Source organism: Lactuca serriola, chromosome 3, assembly GCF_051521515.1.
Source record: "Lactuca serriola cultivar US96UC23 chromosome 3, Lser_US96UC23_V15, whole genome shotgun sequence".
NCBI classification, from domain to species: domain Eukaryota; kingdom Viridiplantae; phylum Streptophyta; class Magnoliopsida; order Asterales; family Asteraceae; genus Lactuca; species Lactuca serriola.
The window spans coordinates 35680983-35697674 of NC_136410.1; the positions used below are offsets into that span (position 1 = coordinate 35680983).

At 35.5% G+C, this 16692-nt stretch overlaps 3 protein-coding genes across 3 annotated transcripts; all 3 read left to right on the top strand.

The window, feature by feature from the left end:
- Positions 1-3680: 3680 nt before the first annotated feature.
- On the top strand, positions 3681-6975 carry LOC145095136 (uncharacterized). The gene is made up of 3 exons (XM_079033067.1): positions 3681-3954; positions 4666-4677; positions 6423-6975. The coding sequence occupies exons 1-3, from the start codon at positions 3731-3733 to the stop codon at positions 6973-6975; spliced, it is 789 nt and encodes a 262-aa protein (XP_078889193.1). The 5' UTR covers positions 3681-3730.
- Positions 6976-8286: 1311 nt separating this feature from the next.
- On the top strand, positions 8287-11261 carry LOC145091882 (ubiquitin-like-specific protease ESD4). The gene is made up of 9 exons (XM_079029702.1): positions 8287-9499; positions 9586-9665; positions 9784-9877; positions 9967-10065; positions 10166-10258; positions 10350-10469; positions 10561-10664; positions 10773-10845; positions 10938-11261. The coding sequence occupies exons 1-9, from the start codon at positions 8600-8602 to the stop codon at positions 10998-11000; spliced, it is 1626 nt and encodes a 541-aa protein (XP_078885828.1). The 5' UTR covers positions 8287-8599; the 3' UTR covers positions 11001-11261.
- Positions 11262-13314: 2053 nt separating this feature from the next.
- On the top strand, positions 13315-16392 carry LOC145091883 (cytidine/deoxycytidylate deaminase family protein). Its single transcript, XM_079029703.1, has 9 exons — positions 13315-13746; positions 13926-14060; positions 14169-14268; positions 14331-14456; positions 14543-14856; positions 14941-15060; positions 15136-15381; positions 15469-15594; positions 15868-16392. Exons 1-9 carry the CDS (start codon positions 13393-13395, stop codon positions 16147-16149), a joined length of 1803 nt encoding a protein of 600 aa, XP_078885829.1. The 5' UTR covers positions 13315-13392; the 3' UTR covers positions 16150-16392.
- Positions 16393-16692: the final 300 nt, after the last annotated feature.

The window sequence follows — 16692 nt, forward strand, 5'->3', positions numbered from 1 at the left end:
ACATTGCCCTCTATCCCTCTCCCTTGATTAGGCTATTACCCTGCATAATACAAACGACAATCATGTTTTCTTGTTTCTCTTATCTGCCACCAACCCCACACACCCCTTCTTCATCCTCCATCATAACGTAACTTGTATCACCCTCCCCTTTATTGATCTACAACCACAATATCACTACCATAATTGTCATAAAAGGTGCTCAACCTCGGTCCTTGTGCCTGAAAGCTCTTTGTCGCTCACTTATGCTTCGATCATCTTACACACCATCGTCACTTGTTAACCCCCACCGTTGGTGGGAGGTTTCGTTCTCCCATATTGTCACTTCTTCCCCCTCCTTCTCTCTCTCTCTCTCTCTCTCTCTCTCTCTCTCTCCCCAACCATCCTGCCAAAAACCATTCAACCCTCCTAACCCTAGATCTACCCTTCCACTATGACATCTTTTTCAATCTCATTTTACACCCATTTCAACTACCTAATCTCCATATGAAAGCCCAACATTATTGACACACGACCATTATGCTTGATAAGCTCTCAATCTCCAGTATTGGTGTATAGATGTCGTTTTTTTTTTCCTTTTTATTTATATTTTGTATTTGCCTCTTGTGTTGTTGTTTGGGAATGAGAAATTCACAAATTAATGTGATTCTATTTGTTTTGGTTTTCGAGAGATTTTGCTTCAGGGTCCACCTCACATTGATTTGGTTTAGTTTTGGAGCAATTTTTTCTTTTTCATGAATAATTAATCTAATTTTTATTCAGGTTTTTCATTTGATCTCCAAAGGTGAAGACGGTGGAAGTCGCTAGAGCTTTTGAAAAGGGGATATACATGGATGTGATAAAGGGGTTAAGGATGATGGTGTGGGGTTAGATGGGGTGGTTGTTAACATCTACATGAGAAAAATCATAATGAATTGATAGGAAACAGTAAATTAAATAAAAAGGAAATACATAAGGGTATAACAACCATTTCAGGTCCAGTAAAGACTAAACCCGAAACAAAACCAAATGATAGGGGCATCCCGAGTTAAAAAATAAAAAAGTTAGGAATTATGCATGTAAATTACACCAAGCCATAAAGACTATTCGTGTAATTTACCCTAGTTTAGATGTAAAAGTATTATTCTTTGAAAAATTCGACCACTAGGACCTCTATTGCAATGTGTTTAACTAGTTAAAGTAATGATGTGACTTGGTTTACTGATGTGGCTTTAAGACTCTATTATTTGAAATGAAATACTTTGTATTTAGGGTGAACATGGTATGATGCCACATGTTTTTCCAACTTCTTTACCTATCTGTATTATATCAAGTATATTCGATGCCAATTTGTATGACTATCATAAGTTCACTTGGTATAGATTGGTAATGATATGTACTGATTAAAGAGGATAATGTGTAACACATTAACCTTACCAGACCCAAGGCATAGAAACGAACAAGATTCTCTCTCATTTTCTCCTTTTTTCGTTTCTTCTAGTCACTGGCTTCCTCCCTTCACTATGTTTTTTTACATGGAAGAAAGAGACTATTGCCATTCTTTATAGATCATCTATCTTAGGTTGCTTCCATATTATAAGAGTTCTACTTTATGTTATAAATCACCCAAGAAAGAATGAAGGAATCAACTCACACAAAAAAGAAATGTATACCATTCTCATATCTTTAAGTTTTTAGTTTATGAACTTGTGATCCATGGTGCAATATGATGGTAAAAGTTCTAATTTGTTTCTATTACGTTTGTTATGAATACGATCATATTCCAACAGTTCTATCACTCACATTTACATATAAATATTACTTTTATGATGTTCTATACACCAATACTCGTGGATTTATGGCCCCCTACTGCACACGAGATATTGGTTATTTGATTATCGACGACGATGTGCATCAACTAAGGAAGAAAAAATCAATCATGCTTACGTACAACTCAAAAATATCAGTGAGTGCGTTTTATGGGTGTTTTGAATGCAAGATTCTCAATACTTATATTTTTCTAGCGCAAAGAGACATAGTCATTGCTTGTTTCGTAGTCTATAGTTTCATAAGGAATTACAATACTTGCAAACTTCAAAGAGAACACTACAATCACATATGAAGTACAAAGGGGAGAGAGTAATCTCCAAAACATACACGATGTTGACAGGGGATCATAAGACAATGAATACATGACTGATTTGTGTGACCATATTGCAAATAAATTATTTTTAACTGCTTCAAATTAATAAACTTGTAGGATTTTATTTGTATTTTAATATGTTGTTGTAGATTTGAAAATATTATTATTGAATTAGAATTTTGAAAAGATTTATGTTTAATTTGGATTTTGTTTGATGTTTTTTGTATATATATCTTGTGATTATTAGTTCAGATATTATAAAACATTCACATTTAATTCAATAGAAAATAGTTTAGAAATATTAAATGATTATTTTTATCGCTCAACTTAATTATTTAGACGTCTAACAAAAAAAAATACTTTCATTCATACACAAATTCATTCAAGACCTTTACACCATTCAAACAAACAATCCATAAATCAATAAACATTTTTCAAACTCAATCTCAAAAACCGGTTGGTAATTTAAGAGCCTTCAAACTCAATCTCAAACAACGTTGTAATTTAAGAATCAGAAAACTACTAACATGGTGGCTCACATTGGATGAAACATAATTTATTGGGATCCTTTGTGTAAAATAAAAAACATTGGTGTCAGATTGAACGAACTTTCAAATCTCTCTGCAACCTTCTATTAACTCCCGATGCCGCAGGTCAAAGTAATAAACTCATAACTCATACGCGACTGAGCACGACAGTTTCTTCCGTCTCCACTCTCCACCCACCTATACACCGGCTACAACGGCTCTGCCCCTCAACCTAGTCGATCTTGCTATCACTCTTATTCCGATAAGATTACAGATGCCGATTCTTTTTAAACTATATTTTTCTAAGAAACGAGGCGCTATTTTCCATTTTGTAAAAAATACATATCTTTTAATTCCACGTATAGAACTTCAAATCACACATTACGCAGATTAATGATATTAAAATTACTTTTCGATGCTTAGATGCAGGGGCTATTTGGGGCTTTTCATGTATTTCAAACCCTAATCCTAAAAGAGTTTGCCATGTGTACTTGCATCGACGATTTGTGTTTTGATGTGTAATGATTTGTATGGCCTTGTCATTCTTTGGATTTATAGTTTTGTCTAAGTGTGCATTTAGATTCGTTGAAATGATCAACTCTGCTGATTGCTGAATGACAAATTCTCTTAAGCATTAAGTGTGATTTATAAGCGAAGACGATCGAAACACGACTCTGTAGATCACTTTGTATCTAAACTCCATATTTTATATTGTACCATTTTAGGCATAAGGTAAGTTCGGTAAAAGCGGAACTAGTCGCCTTCCCATTTGTGATTTGTTCCATCAATAATAGTCATAGCATGCGGAAAACTGGGACATGCATGAATCTAACTTAAAGATCCATAGAGAAATTGAAAACTTTTATAAGCAACCAACCATTAAGAATGAACAAAGGTCAATCAAATTAAAAGATAGAATAATAGTTGTGAAAGTTCTATAAACTGTAAAACATCCTTAACATGGTTTCTTTATGTATACTAGGTTTGACTTGCAATGACTAAAGTGAAGAAGGCACCACAAAAATCTGGATCAAAGCATCACAAGGCAACCCCATATTCCGTACGATCATTTCAATAAAAGATCATGAAAGATGCCCGCAACAAGAAACAAAAAAAGGAATCCGAGAAGAAAGATTATAAAGATGCAAGATGTGCTGTTTGTATGGAGTATCCTCACAATGTTGTTCTCCTCCTTTGCTCCTCACATCACAAGGGGTGTCGCCCTTACATGTGTGCAACTAGTTATCGGTATTCCAATTGTTTAGACCAATACAAAAACGCCTACAAGAAAGAGAAGGAAGACTCAGAGTGTGACATCCCCAAAATCACGACCAGAAAAGACCGGTTTGTTTATGCTTTGTTTAAAAATCAGAGTACTTCATTTCATAAAAATGTTGCGGAATTTGTTCCCAGAAAAACACGATAAATACGTTATTAAAACATTTTCGAAGAAACGTATTTTATTCATTTTAAAACATTTGGGATGTCATTGTTAATACAGAAACATAAGCATAAACAGAACTTACATTTATTTACACTAGTGATCTACATCTCTTTAATCTCTCAGTGTAATGTGACTTTATATCAACACCTGTGATATAAATAAACTGAGTGGGTTAGGTTGGGAAACCTAGTGAGTACATAGGGTTTTCAACCCACAATAATATAATTATTATGTATAAACAATCAAGCAATTAAACCCAATTACCCATCCCCATTATCTTCTTTACTCTTAAGGATCTACCCTAAGAATCAACTATTTATCGTTCATTCATTCCTAAGGATTATCCTAAGGAATCGGCACGAAGTCCATTGTTACCAAAGCTTATAGATTACAACCGGTGAACACGTAGTCCAAAACATCTGGTAAACACTTAGTTCAAAAGTAACTAGTGAACACACTTAGTTCAAAATACCTAGTGAACACACTCAGTTCAAAGATACGTAGTGAACACACTTAGTTCAAAATACCTAATGAGCACCTAGTTCAAAAACACCTACAGGTTACGAGCTTACTAGCGTTCCACCGGACCGTCTAGTATCCCCCATGGTCATCATCTATACTCCATTAGATGACTGGATTACTGACAACATTGATGTCTCCCATCGTGTTATCACAAAACAACTATTTCATCTACCCATGTTTTACCCAACACATTTTGTAGATATAAAATACATATACAATTTAAATCATTTAAAACATGTATAAAAATCTTTCACCCGGCATAGACAGCAAGTATTCAGACAATATGCACACACAACACGTAATTTATATTAAAATACTTCATATCTATGTGTAAGATGAAAGAGACTATGCACTCACCTGAAAGGTGGTGATTCAGCACTCGGACAGTGCTTCGATACTCTCAAAACAATTTCCTTCGATAAAACCTAGTATCAATACCACTAGGGTTTAGTTTAACCATAACCGCGACAAATTAATTAGTCCGAGTATTATCAGACGTTAATAATACTCAATATAACTCATAATAATAGCCCAAATAATTATTTTAAGGACCTAATAACATTCCTATAATTATTTGAAAGCTATATTAAAAATTGCGTAAGCGTAGCACACTTACAGCGAATTTTATCGAAAACCGGAACTTAATTGGAGCAGCGTTTCGAAACCAAAAAACTCCTTTTTCTCGGGACTCCGGGAGCCTCGGGGCTTCCCTAGGGTGCTAAGGGGCTTAACTAGGGTTTAGGGGTGGTTTGGGGTTGTAGAGAGAGAAAGAGGTTAGAGAGAGAAGTGAAAAAGGTGTGAAAAATGATGAAGTATTGGCCTCCTTTTATAGCCCTGCGAGGCCTCGGTACGCTGGGCGTACCTCGGACCTACGCGGGGCGTAGCCATCGGATAAGAGTGCCAGCTTCGCACCAGCTGGCTTGCAACGTCGGAAGAGATAAGGCGAGGGTACGCGGGGCGTACCGGCTTCAGACGTGGGGCGTAAGCGAAGGCGACGTGTTCTTCATCTGAAGCGAGCCGTGATCAGCAAGCGACGGCCCAGATGCAGCCACGTCATCCATCTCGCATCAGATTTCGCAATTTCCACTCCCGACTTCTAAAAATCATAACTTTCGCATACGAGCTCCGTTTTCGACGTTCTTTATATCCACGCGAAGGTGGGAACATACTCTACAACTTTCGTTTAGACTTTGTTGGCTAATTTTGGCTCGATTTTAAATTTTATATTATTAACGGGCCGGGACACGATTGGTCTGTTAAATCTTCATAACTTCTTCATCCGACATCCGTTTTCGCCCATCTTTTTCTCGTTACGCTACTCTTAACGAGATCTTCGATTCTCGTTTAGGTCGTGTCGGCTAAAAACCGCTTAATCTAATATTCGAATTTCAGGCTGTACACTGCTAGTCCGAAACTTCGAAAAATCATAACTTCTTCATACAAAGTCAGATTTGGGCGTTCTTTTTATCAATGTTCTTAGTTTAACATATTCTACGACTTTCGTTTAGATCGCTAAGGCTAAATCTCGATTTATCGTAAATTCACTATTTACGTTTCCCGGTGCCGTGCCGGTATTGTCGTGGAACTTCGACGGGTCATAACTTCTTCGTTATAACTCGGATTTCGACGTTCTTTATATGTACGGAAACCTTGTAACATATTCTACAACTTGGTTAAGATTATTTATTCTAAATAATCTTTTGTCGAAAAGTCGTTTTCGACCCCTATTGCCTCTAAATTGACTAGCCCGGATCTACGGGCGTTACACAGAGTCACTAGACGGATCAAACGTTGACCCGTCTGACTCTGGGCTTATGTGCCCGCTTTGCTGCGGTCAGGTGAAAGGGTGGACCGTGGTGGAACGGGCACATAAGTTTCTCAATTCTAAAAAGAGAAGCTTCATGCAAGATGACTGTTCGTTTGTTGGGTCATACAGAGATTTGAGAAAGCATGTATGGGGGGATCATCCGTTGGCCCGCCCGCTAAAAGTTGACCCGTCACTTGCTGAAAAATGGAAAAAGCTTGAAAATGATACGGAGTTAAACGATGTAATGAATACAATTAGCTCGACAATGCCTGACTCGATTGTAATGGGGGGTTATGTGATTGAAGGGAATTTTCGGGGGTTTTCTAGAGACATGGAGATGGATAATTATCTTGACAATGTACTTTTCCGGTTAGGATCAAGGACTACCCAGGGCAGCTATGCGTTATTGGAGAGGGGTCGTCAGTCAGTGGATGATGATGGCGGTGGTGCCGCCACTAGGCGTGTTCGTAATTACATTCCTCGGATTGCCCGCCGTCAGGGAAGGTTGGTTTTAGATGGGTCAAAGAGGCGGCGCATGCGTGGGGTAGATATGTAAACATCATTATTTTGGGTCCATTTGGCCGAGATTTGGTGTCATTTTGCTTATGGGCTTGTTTGTCATTTTATGAGTTTAGACATTAAAATGTCATTAAGCCATTTGCACAACATAAGAATTTAGATGTTGGTTTACTTGTTATCTTTTTGCATTGTTAAAAACAATAATGTATCAGACGTGTAGGTGGTTTGTTTTATTTTGATATTATACTTTTGTGGGGTTGTCATCGATGTAGGAAATGAAATCCAAATTCATATTTACAAGCTTATTAAAAAAGTTTGGACTCTAGTTCCCTTGAATGCACTTTTGAGTGCATTTGTATAATGTTATGTATCGGAGGTAGGTATGTCCTCGGGTACTAATAACAAAGAAATGTAATGGATTGTTCCATTGGCACAATTTCTTATGTTTTGTCATATATTACCTTTTTTTTTTCTTCGGATTCTTGTGTATAACCATTTTGGGCCTATTTTTTTAGGACTTCAAGGTTCTAACATACTTGTTATATTTGTATGTAGGTTAAGTAAACCTTATATTATTTGTTTTCTTTATACTATATTTGGTGATTTTTTTTTTTTTTTTTTTTTTTTTTTTTTTTTTTTTTTTGTCCCACTTTCTTACATAATGAAAACATGCGTTGTCAATTTTACCATTTCTTACATAAACATAATTTTAAGTATAAAGGTTTCATCCTCTAACAAAGATTTATAGACCTAGATTTCTCATAAACTTGACCATTAGGTAATATTTGACATAATTTGCATATTTGTCCACAGTTTACACATTGTAAAGACTTGATCCATTTCTGGCAATATACATAAAGACGATGTTCATTATACAAACATATTTTAACATCCTTAAACAATAAGGTTAGTGAATAAACTTATAATTATTGAAAATTTAAAGCTTTAAATTACAATAAACGGGTACCCAATGTAAATTACAATAAACGAGCACCCAATGGTTGTTGGTTGCAAATATCGTAAGTTCCATAATTCGAACGGCTCAACTAGTTGATATTAATAAATTAAGTTGACTGAATTATCTTTTGGGAGGTGAATAATAACATATGTTTTAAATGTAAACATGCAAAATATACGATGCCAATTATAGTACATAACTTTTCGTATTAAACCTATGAATCCAGTAATGTCATGTTCACGAGATTATAATTTACTAATTTAGTTTAAGACTATATTTAAATATGATAAAATTGCAGAATAAAATTAATTGGTTAAAAATGTCATTGCTAAATTGCTATGCATATGCACCTATGAAATGATAAAAAAATAAAAAAACAATCTCTGGTCTATTTTTGATTCAGCACACTATCTTCCAAAAACCTCTTTATACTTTCAAAACTGATGCTTCTGTCAAAACCCCAATCAGATCTGCTATCAGACTCGGCTAAAATCTTCGTCCAATCTGTTCTTCAAAGCCAGCCGTTTTCCTCCCAGTCAAATCTGTGAAGACAACCGATCAAAAGCTTCCGAGATAATCCCTCTCTCAATTTAGGGATTTAATGCTCAAAGAATTTCTCTGGTCGCATGCCAATATCCGGTCGCTTCGTAGATTTCTCTCTTAAGGTTTTTCGCGAAACCCTAGATTGTTTTCTCAATCGAAAATGGGTCCTTTGACGTGTAGCCGCAACAAGCGTGTCGGAGAATTTCAATCTTCATCACAATCTACTTCTGGTTATGCCTATTGCCACCCTCACATCTCGAAGAAGCAGAAGCCATCATCTTGCTGTTCGACTTCGGTTGCCGCAAAGGAGAGTTCGGTTTTAAGGCTTAGTCGATATCCGCAACCGGTGACCCAGATTCCTAGAGAACTTCATGCTCCTTGTATAGTTGTTAAGGGATTCACTGCAAACTCGAAAAGATTAGATAGTAGTTCTAGTGAATATAATAGACAACAACCAGATAATTTTGTGGACCGGATGAGGAATTTTTTCCGTGCGACGTGTGAAAGAGTGAAGGAAGCAATTTTCGGCAGTCATACGCATGTTAAGTCTGAAACTGAGGATGAGATAGATGTCGACAATATACAGGATGTTAATGAGGAAGAAGCTGCTTCACGGGATTCAGATGTTGAGGAGGTTGCAATGGTGGAAGGTGACAGAGAAGACATTGACAAATCAGGGGATCTACAAGACATCATAGCTAAATTTAGAGAATTAGATGGAGAGGCTGAAGAAAATCTTGGCTTTCAGCCTTCTACTTCTTCAGGAGTGGTTTCACAGTTGACAGATGGGAAGAATTTAGACTCATTATCACTGAACCACCGGCCAGATGATTCGGATGTAGATGCAGGTTTGACAGATTGGAAGACATTAGAATCATTATCACTCAACCAGAGGCCAAATGATTCGGATGTAGATGCAAGTTTGCCTTACCATAAAAAGCTATTAGAAGATTCAGCCAAAAAACACGACTCAAATCTTAGGAGGTTGAGCTATGATATCAAACTACAGGAACAAAAGAGAGCTTTGTATAAGCAGTTGCATCCTGTGAAGAAAGAGGAGGTGAACTGTTTATGTTTCATGTCTATTGGGAAATGTAACTTATATTAATGATTTGTATCTCATGTTAAATTGATTCATCTTTTCAGGACACACTAATTGAGCCTTTTCGGCCTCTTACAGATGATGAAGAGGAAATGGTTGCTGATGCATTGTCTAATTCTAGTCGGTATGATTTGATGGATTATCTATACAAGTTAAATACTATCATATGCCTGTTTACGAATGGCTTCTTTATGTGTTTTTTGCTATCTGATTTGGTGTAAAATGGTGCTCAAAATCTGTAGAAGGAAGGTTTTGGTTACTCATGAGAATTCAAATATTACAATCACCGGAGAAGTTTTACGGTGTTTAAAACCTTGCCAATGGTTAAACGATGAGGTAATTTTTGATTTTTGACGTGATTTTTTGGAGCAATATAACTTGTTGTTAAGCAAATTCTTTAGTGTTTTGAAATTTTCATGTTATAGGTTATTAATGTTTATCTTGAGTTGCTGAAAGAGAGGGAACAGAAGGAACCAGAAAAGTTTCTAAAATGTCATTTCTTCAACACGTTTTTCTACAAGAAGGTTAGTCAATCTCAATCTCATCTCCATAAACCTTTTGTTATTAAGGTATATTCCATGATTATTATTATTTTATAATGTTGTTGCTAATTTACTTATATAGTTGATATGTGGAAAGCTCGGCTATGATTACAAGTCAGTTAGAAGATGGACTACCCAAAGGAAGTTGGGATACAGTCTTCTTGATTGTGACAAAGTAAAGTTTATTACTTTCTTTGTATTTTCTAATTACAATGCTATTATTTTTTTTATATATTTTGACCAAAGTTTTTTTTTTTTTTTAACAGATATTTATCCCTGTTCATAAAGAAATACATTGGTGCTTGGCTGTTATCAATAAAAAAGAAGAAAAATTCCAGTATCTAGACTCACTTGGAGGCATCGACAAACAAGTAATGGGAGTATTGGTATGTTTGGTGTGATCATGCTTCATAGTGGTTTTAATTTTTCATTAATAACATGAAAGTTTTTGTTTTATTTATTTCTCCTATTCTTCAGGCCAAGTACATTGTTGATGAGGTGAAAGATAAGAATGGGGAAGACATTGATGTGTCTTCTTGGAAGCAAGAATATGTGAAGGACCTTCCTATACAGAAGAACGGGTGTGTGTTTCAAAGCTTTTACTAAATGATTATTTGAAGGATTTTTCGAATGTTAGGGTTTTATTTATTATATAATTAATTGATTATGTTTTTTTTTTGGGGGGGCAGGTTTGATTGTGGTGTGTTTATGATCAAATATGCAGACTTTTATAGCAGGGACATTGGCCTTTGTTTCAAACAGGTGAGTTCTGACATGACGTTTGTGGGGATAAGTTGTGATGATTTCAGATGTTAAATGGGAATTTGAATTTATTGGTTTTATCATTTATGTAGGAAAACATGCCATATTTTAGGTTAAGGACTGCGAAGGAGATACTGAAACTGAGAGCGGACTGAATGAATACCTGTCACATTAGTTTTTTTGTATCTTGGTATCATGAGTTGTTTTTTTGGAAAGGTGCCTTGGGCAAATGGGTTGAGGGTTCAAGCCCTGCTTTTGAGGAAAGGTGTACATTTTGGAGTAACGGAGTAGAATAGGGGATGTGTGAGTTTAGCTGTTCTAGAAAAAAGTAAATTATTCCTGATAATTTAATAATTCATTTTTGTTAATTTAATTAAAAGTTAAATGAAAATTATGTGGTTTATATTTTGTTATAACAGTATCAATATGTTTGATGATTTTTCTTTGTTTAAGATTAAGAAACTGCTCAAATTGAAAGAAGTGGAATGGTAAACGAATGAAATTCCAAGGTAGTAAAATAAGATAATGATATAAGTCATCCAGGGGCATCTACAATACATTAACTCTTAATTTTATTCGATTCTATTAATTTATTCAATTTACCATAAAATCTAATTTATGACATTGATTAAAAAGTTTCTTTCACCATTAAAAAGTTTAAGGCAGTGGAAAACTTTGTTAGGCAGTGGAAAACTTTGTTTGGAATAGGAGATTATGGTTGTGTTTGGCGCGCCACAGCTAGCTGACAAGCTAGCTTATTTTTCGAGTTTTTTTATGTTGTCGTGTTTGGTAAGCCAAAAAGTAGCTGATAAGCTAGCTTATAAGTTAGCTTTTTGAAAAGCCACTTAGACTAGCTTTTTAGGAGCTTTTATTCAATTTTCCAAATACACCCCTTAATTAATTATAGAAACACATATTCTTACATGTCCTTTTATGTAATTTTATATATTTCAGCTAACTTTTCAGCTAGTTTTACCAAACGTTATTTTTTATCAGCTAGCTTTTCAGCTATCAGCTAGCTTTTTATTTAACAGTTAGCTTTTCAGCCATCAGCTAACTTTTCAGCTAACAGCTAGCTTTTCAGCTAGTCCGCCAAACATAGCCTATAACATTTAGCTAAAACAAAAACTATGATTTCAAAACCTATTTCAATAGCATTCAACAAAAAAGTCTTATTATTTTACAAATCGACTTAATTATCCGTTTTTAAAATCAATGATATGTTTTATATAAGTCATTTTTAATGTAATTTTACGTGCTTAAAAACCTCTACCTGTTTTTGCCAAACAATACCTGGCAATTCAATATATGAATATACAAATCTGTGAGTGACACGATAAGAATACATCTTAAAAATCAAGATAAAACTTATTTCTCTTCGTGTATTCGTATCATGTCAAATTCATGGCTGACACATTTCCATAACATAAATATACAAGTTGTCAGGTCTACTAAACATTCATATACAAATAAAAACTATAGCTTCCAAATTCTACATACTAGCTACAAATTAGTTTTACCAAACACGCCTAATATCCTTTAATAAAAAACGTGGTATCTAACAATGATTGAGTTTAATCTATCAAATAGCAGCTAGACAATCCATATTATTCTAGGTTTTCCATTAAACTATATATTACGGATGCTCTTATAGTTTATGATCATGTTTTTTTTGTTATAGAATGAAATAATTTCTTACATAAATTATTTATATTATAGGTATATACAATGTATATCTTAAACACAATTTATTGTATTATTAATTTATAATCATATAAGTTTTTCATTTGCAAAACTAAAAGTTCAACATAATAAAACATCATCAGAACCCAAATAACAATATAACAAAAAACTTAGTTTAATTATTTTAGAAAACGAATATAAGTTAACTAAAATGATGTAATTTTTAAGCTTTACATAGGCAAAAAGTTCATAAATAAAACCGGATCATATTATACTTACGCATTCCATTTCACGATAGAAAAAAACAGGGCAAATAACTTCTTTTTATTTCAATTAAATGGATTTTATTAATTCCCCGATTTCATATACCAAATTACTAAGGTCTTAGTGCATCCATGAGCTTTTTGAAAACCTTCATTTCGGAAAAAACTATGAAAAATCTTTCTTATTGTAGGAGTTTTTTCAACAAACATTTACCAATCGAGATTTAAGCTTTAAAATTTACAAACTATTGATCGTAGCTTTTTCTATCATTATAGTATTGACGGGTGTCATAAAATTACAACCAATTATTGATTGTCAACCTATAAAAAAATACAATCGAAACAATATAATTATAAAATGATGGAAATTTTAACAAATATATTTTCTTATTGTGGATGCTAGTAACCAGTGGAAATGTGGAATTGAAGATCATTTAAGGTCCGATAGTTGCAAAATATAAAACAGGAGTGCCTTATAAGCAAATATTAAGTAGTTTGAGGACCATTTTGGTTCAAAAGCATAAACCCTGTTAGGACGATCGGCTGGGCTAATGAGCTATTCCCTCTGACCGCCACAAGAACTCGCTATCTCTGATCTGCGATGGCGATGGCAATGGGGTTTGCTACCCCAATCAAGTTCAAGGCCAGCTCTATCATCAATAACAGCGATCACTACCATGCGCTTGATGCATCGTATGTGAAACGCGCCGTCGAGTTATCTGACAAGTCAGCCGGTTTCACCTCGCCGCATCCTAACTTCGGTTGCGTGATAGCAACAACCAGCAGCTTGAGGAATGTTGTCGGAGAAGGATATCTTTACGCGCAAGGGACGAAGCCGGCGGAGGTTCAGGCGGTGGAGGCCGCTGGAGAGTATTGCAGAGGCGCCACTGCTTATGTCAATATGGAACCCGGAGACTGCGATGGTGATAACACCGCTCTATCTGCTTTTATTCAGGTTTTTTTCACTCACTTTCATCATAAAATTCGAAGTTGCTAGAAGTTTGTTTGATTGATTTTTATTGGTGTACAACTATGGCAATCCATCTTCCTTTTCTTTCTGCTATCATCATATATAACTTTTAATGCGAAGTATTACTTCAAATTGACATGCATTTGAGGCTTAATAATCCTTAGGCAGGAATCACCAGAGTTGTAATCGGGATCAGGCATCCATTGCAACATCTACGGGGAAAAGCTATCCAGGCATTGAGAAGTGAAGGATTGCAGGTTGATGTTCTTGGGGAAGATTTAAGAAGCGTCTCCATGGAGGTATATATTATTGTGTAACTATTCTCTCTGAACTTAACTCTGTTTCTGCCATGGTTACATGGCATGCTATGGATGCTCTTTTCCTTCTAATGCGTTGCATTTTTGTAGGATGCTCTGAAATCCTGTCTCCTTGTCAATGCCCCTTTGCTATATAGATCAGCTTCTCGAGTCCCCTTCTCTGTTCTCAAGTATGCAATGACCCTTGACGGTGAGTATCATCTTCTTCAAAAAATGTTGCATTTGCACCATTTGATCCTCATTTTCTGATAGGAAAAATTGCTGCTAGCAGCGGTCATGCATCATGGATAAGCAGCAAAAAATCAAGATCACGAGTTTTTGAGTTACGTGGTAGAAGTGATGCAGTCATTGTTGGAGGAAATACTGTACGCAAAGATAGTATGAAACTTTATTGTCAGCCACTTATAATTTCTGCAGATTCTTGAAGTACCCTTGCCAGTTTCTTACTACATTTTGAAATATAGATCCGCGTTTAACTCCAAGGCATGGTGGTGGGCATTTACCCATGCGAATCGTTATGTCCCAAACTCTTGATCTTCCCGAGGTTGCAAATCTTTGGGATGTTAGAGAAGTGCCCACAATAGTTGTCACTCAGAGAGGTGCAAGAAGAAGCTTCCAGAAACTTCTTGCTTCTAAAGGTGTAGAGGTGGTGGAATTCGACATGTTGAACCCTAAAGATGTTGTGGACTATCTTTATGATCGGGGGTATCTTTCAATCTTGTGGGAATGTGGAGGGACATTATCGGCATCAGCTATTTCCTCTGGTGTCATACACAAGGTTTATGAATCATAATTTTGGTTATCTTTCATTTTTGTTTGAAAGTAGAATGCTATAATTGGGTATATGGTTTGTTTAATTCAGGTGCATGCTTTTGTTGCCCCTAAGATTATTGGTGGAAGGAATGCGCCTTCACCAGTTGGGGAACTTGGGATGGTTGAAATGACACAGGCTTTGGAACTAATTGATGTTTCTTATGAGCAGGTCGGTATTATATAAAATAGCAAGGTAGTTTCATTGATGATTTTTATGTTGTGATGAACTCAGTAAAAATTGCAGATAGGAGCGGATGTGCTTATTAGTGGATTTCTGCAACCCATTCCTGATTTGACACCTGTTATTCCATCTGTTGATGAGACTTCAGCAATTGATCCATCTTTGTCTCCTTATGATTCACCAATCATGTTCTTCTATAAGACATGGGACCCGTATGGGAGTTTCTCCAACTTTTCTCCTCATCCAATTAGAATGCCTGATGAAAATGGTGATTATGTTACTTGGTCAAGTGTAGAGCACTATTATCAGGTACTTTGACTTATATACTTAAGTAGGTTGCTATTTCGTGCCTTTAGCTCTATGTTCCTTATGTTTCATATGATGCTATAAATGCAGGCACATAAGTTTGTGGGGTCAAGTGATCCTAATGCAAGAAGTTATTTTGAAGAAATATTTTTGGCAAAAAGTCCTGAAGAAGCAGCACGAATGGGAAGAAAAATGCAAAGGGAACACCCTCATATGGTATGTTATGTCTTCCATACACTTGTTGATGCGACCCAGTTTTCAAGTTCAATTTTCTGATAAAAGATGAGTTCTAAAGTTTGAAATCAGGGCTATGTGATAAAAGCAGATGTGCAATTAAAAAACCCTTAATTGGAACCTATATAGGGAACACAAATGTCTTGATAAGAAAACAAATGAAAGTAGACAACACAATGGTATCTGTGATTGGGTAAGGGTAGATGTTTGTTTCTTCGGGCATGTTGATTAAACACTTGGTTTGTAATTGTGCAGGTAAGGGCAGATTGGGAAAGTGTGAAGACAGATGTGATGTACACAGCATTAAAATGCAAGTTCTCAATATACCCACACTTGAAATCGATGCTTCTGTCAACTGTGGGTTGTGTGCTTGTTGAAGCTTCTCCTCATGATCTGTTTTGGGGTGGAGGTCGTGATGGTGAAGGCCTTAATTATTTAGGCCGGTTGCTGATGAAGTTAAGATCTGAGTTTGTTGGTGATGATGATGATGATACACATAAGCCCCCTGAATTCTCTACAAGTCGCCAGGAAACCTAATCATATATTATACGTCCTACTACCTCACCCCACCTTTAAAATGGTCTTTTGTGCTTGTATTTTTAGCATAAGTTAAAATACATTTATGTACATTGTATTTCTACCAATTCACCAAGTATGTAGTAAGTAGTCTTTTTATGAGTTATGTAAGATGTTGAATGTCACAATCTGTAAATAGACATTTACAGATTGAAACAAGTCTTTTGTTTTTATTTTTTATATTATAGTTGCTCCTGTTCTCAATGGATGCTCCCCTCCTAGTTTTGTTATCATTTCCTTCATAATCAACAATAGTCAATCAAACATTTTGAATAACTTCAAATTTCATAGCGAATCACGGGATTTTTAAATAACATTGAAAGAAAACAAAAAGAAATAGAAAAATACACCCAAACAAACAGCCTATATTTTTACAATGCTTTATGATGTAATTATACTTTGAGGATTGGACACACATTTTACAAGAAAAAGTTGCTATGAAGTCAGAAATTAGCTTGGCTACATAGGAAAGACAAGGCATTTCGGTCTTACTACCCCTATATT

What these genes read in the sequence shown, in the direction of transcription:
- LOC145091882 (XM_079029702.1), top strand. Translation starts at nt 8,600, where the DNA reads ATGGGTCCTTTGACGTGTAGCCGCAACAAGCGTGTCGGAGAATTTCAA. An exon ending in GCCAATGGTTAAACGATGAG is followed by an intron (nt 9,878 to 9,966) that starts GTAATTTTTGAT and finishes TTCATGTTATAG; the next exon opens with GTTATTAATGTTTATCTTGA. An exon ending in ACACGTTTTTCTACAAGAAG is followed by an intron (nt 10,066 to 10,165) that starts GTTAGTCAATCT and finishes TTACTTATATAG; the next exon opens with TTGATATGTGGAAAGCTCGG.
- LOC145091883 (XM_079029703.1), top strand. Translation starts at nt 13,393, where the DNA reads ATGGCGATGGCAATGGGGTTTGCTACCCCAATCAAGTTCAAGGCCAGC. An exon ending in CTCTATCTGCTTTTATTCAG is followed by an intron (nt 13,747 to 13,925) that starts GTTTTTTTCACT and finishes AATAATCCTTAG; the next exon opens with GCAGGAATCACCAGAGTTGT. An exon ending in TAAGAAGCGTCTCCATGGAG is followed by an intron (nt 14,061 to 14,168) that starts GTATATATTATT and finishes GCATTTTTGTAG; the next exon opens with GATGCTCTGAAATCCTGTCT.
- LOC145095136 (XM_079033067.1), top strand. Translation starts at nt 3,731, where the DNA reads ATGAAAGATGCCCGCAACAAGAAACAAAAAAAGGAATCCGAGAAGAAA.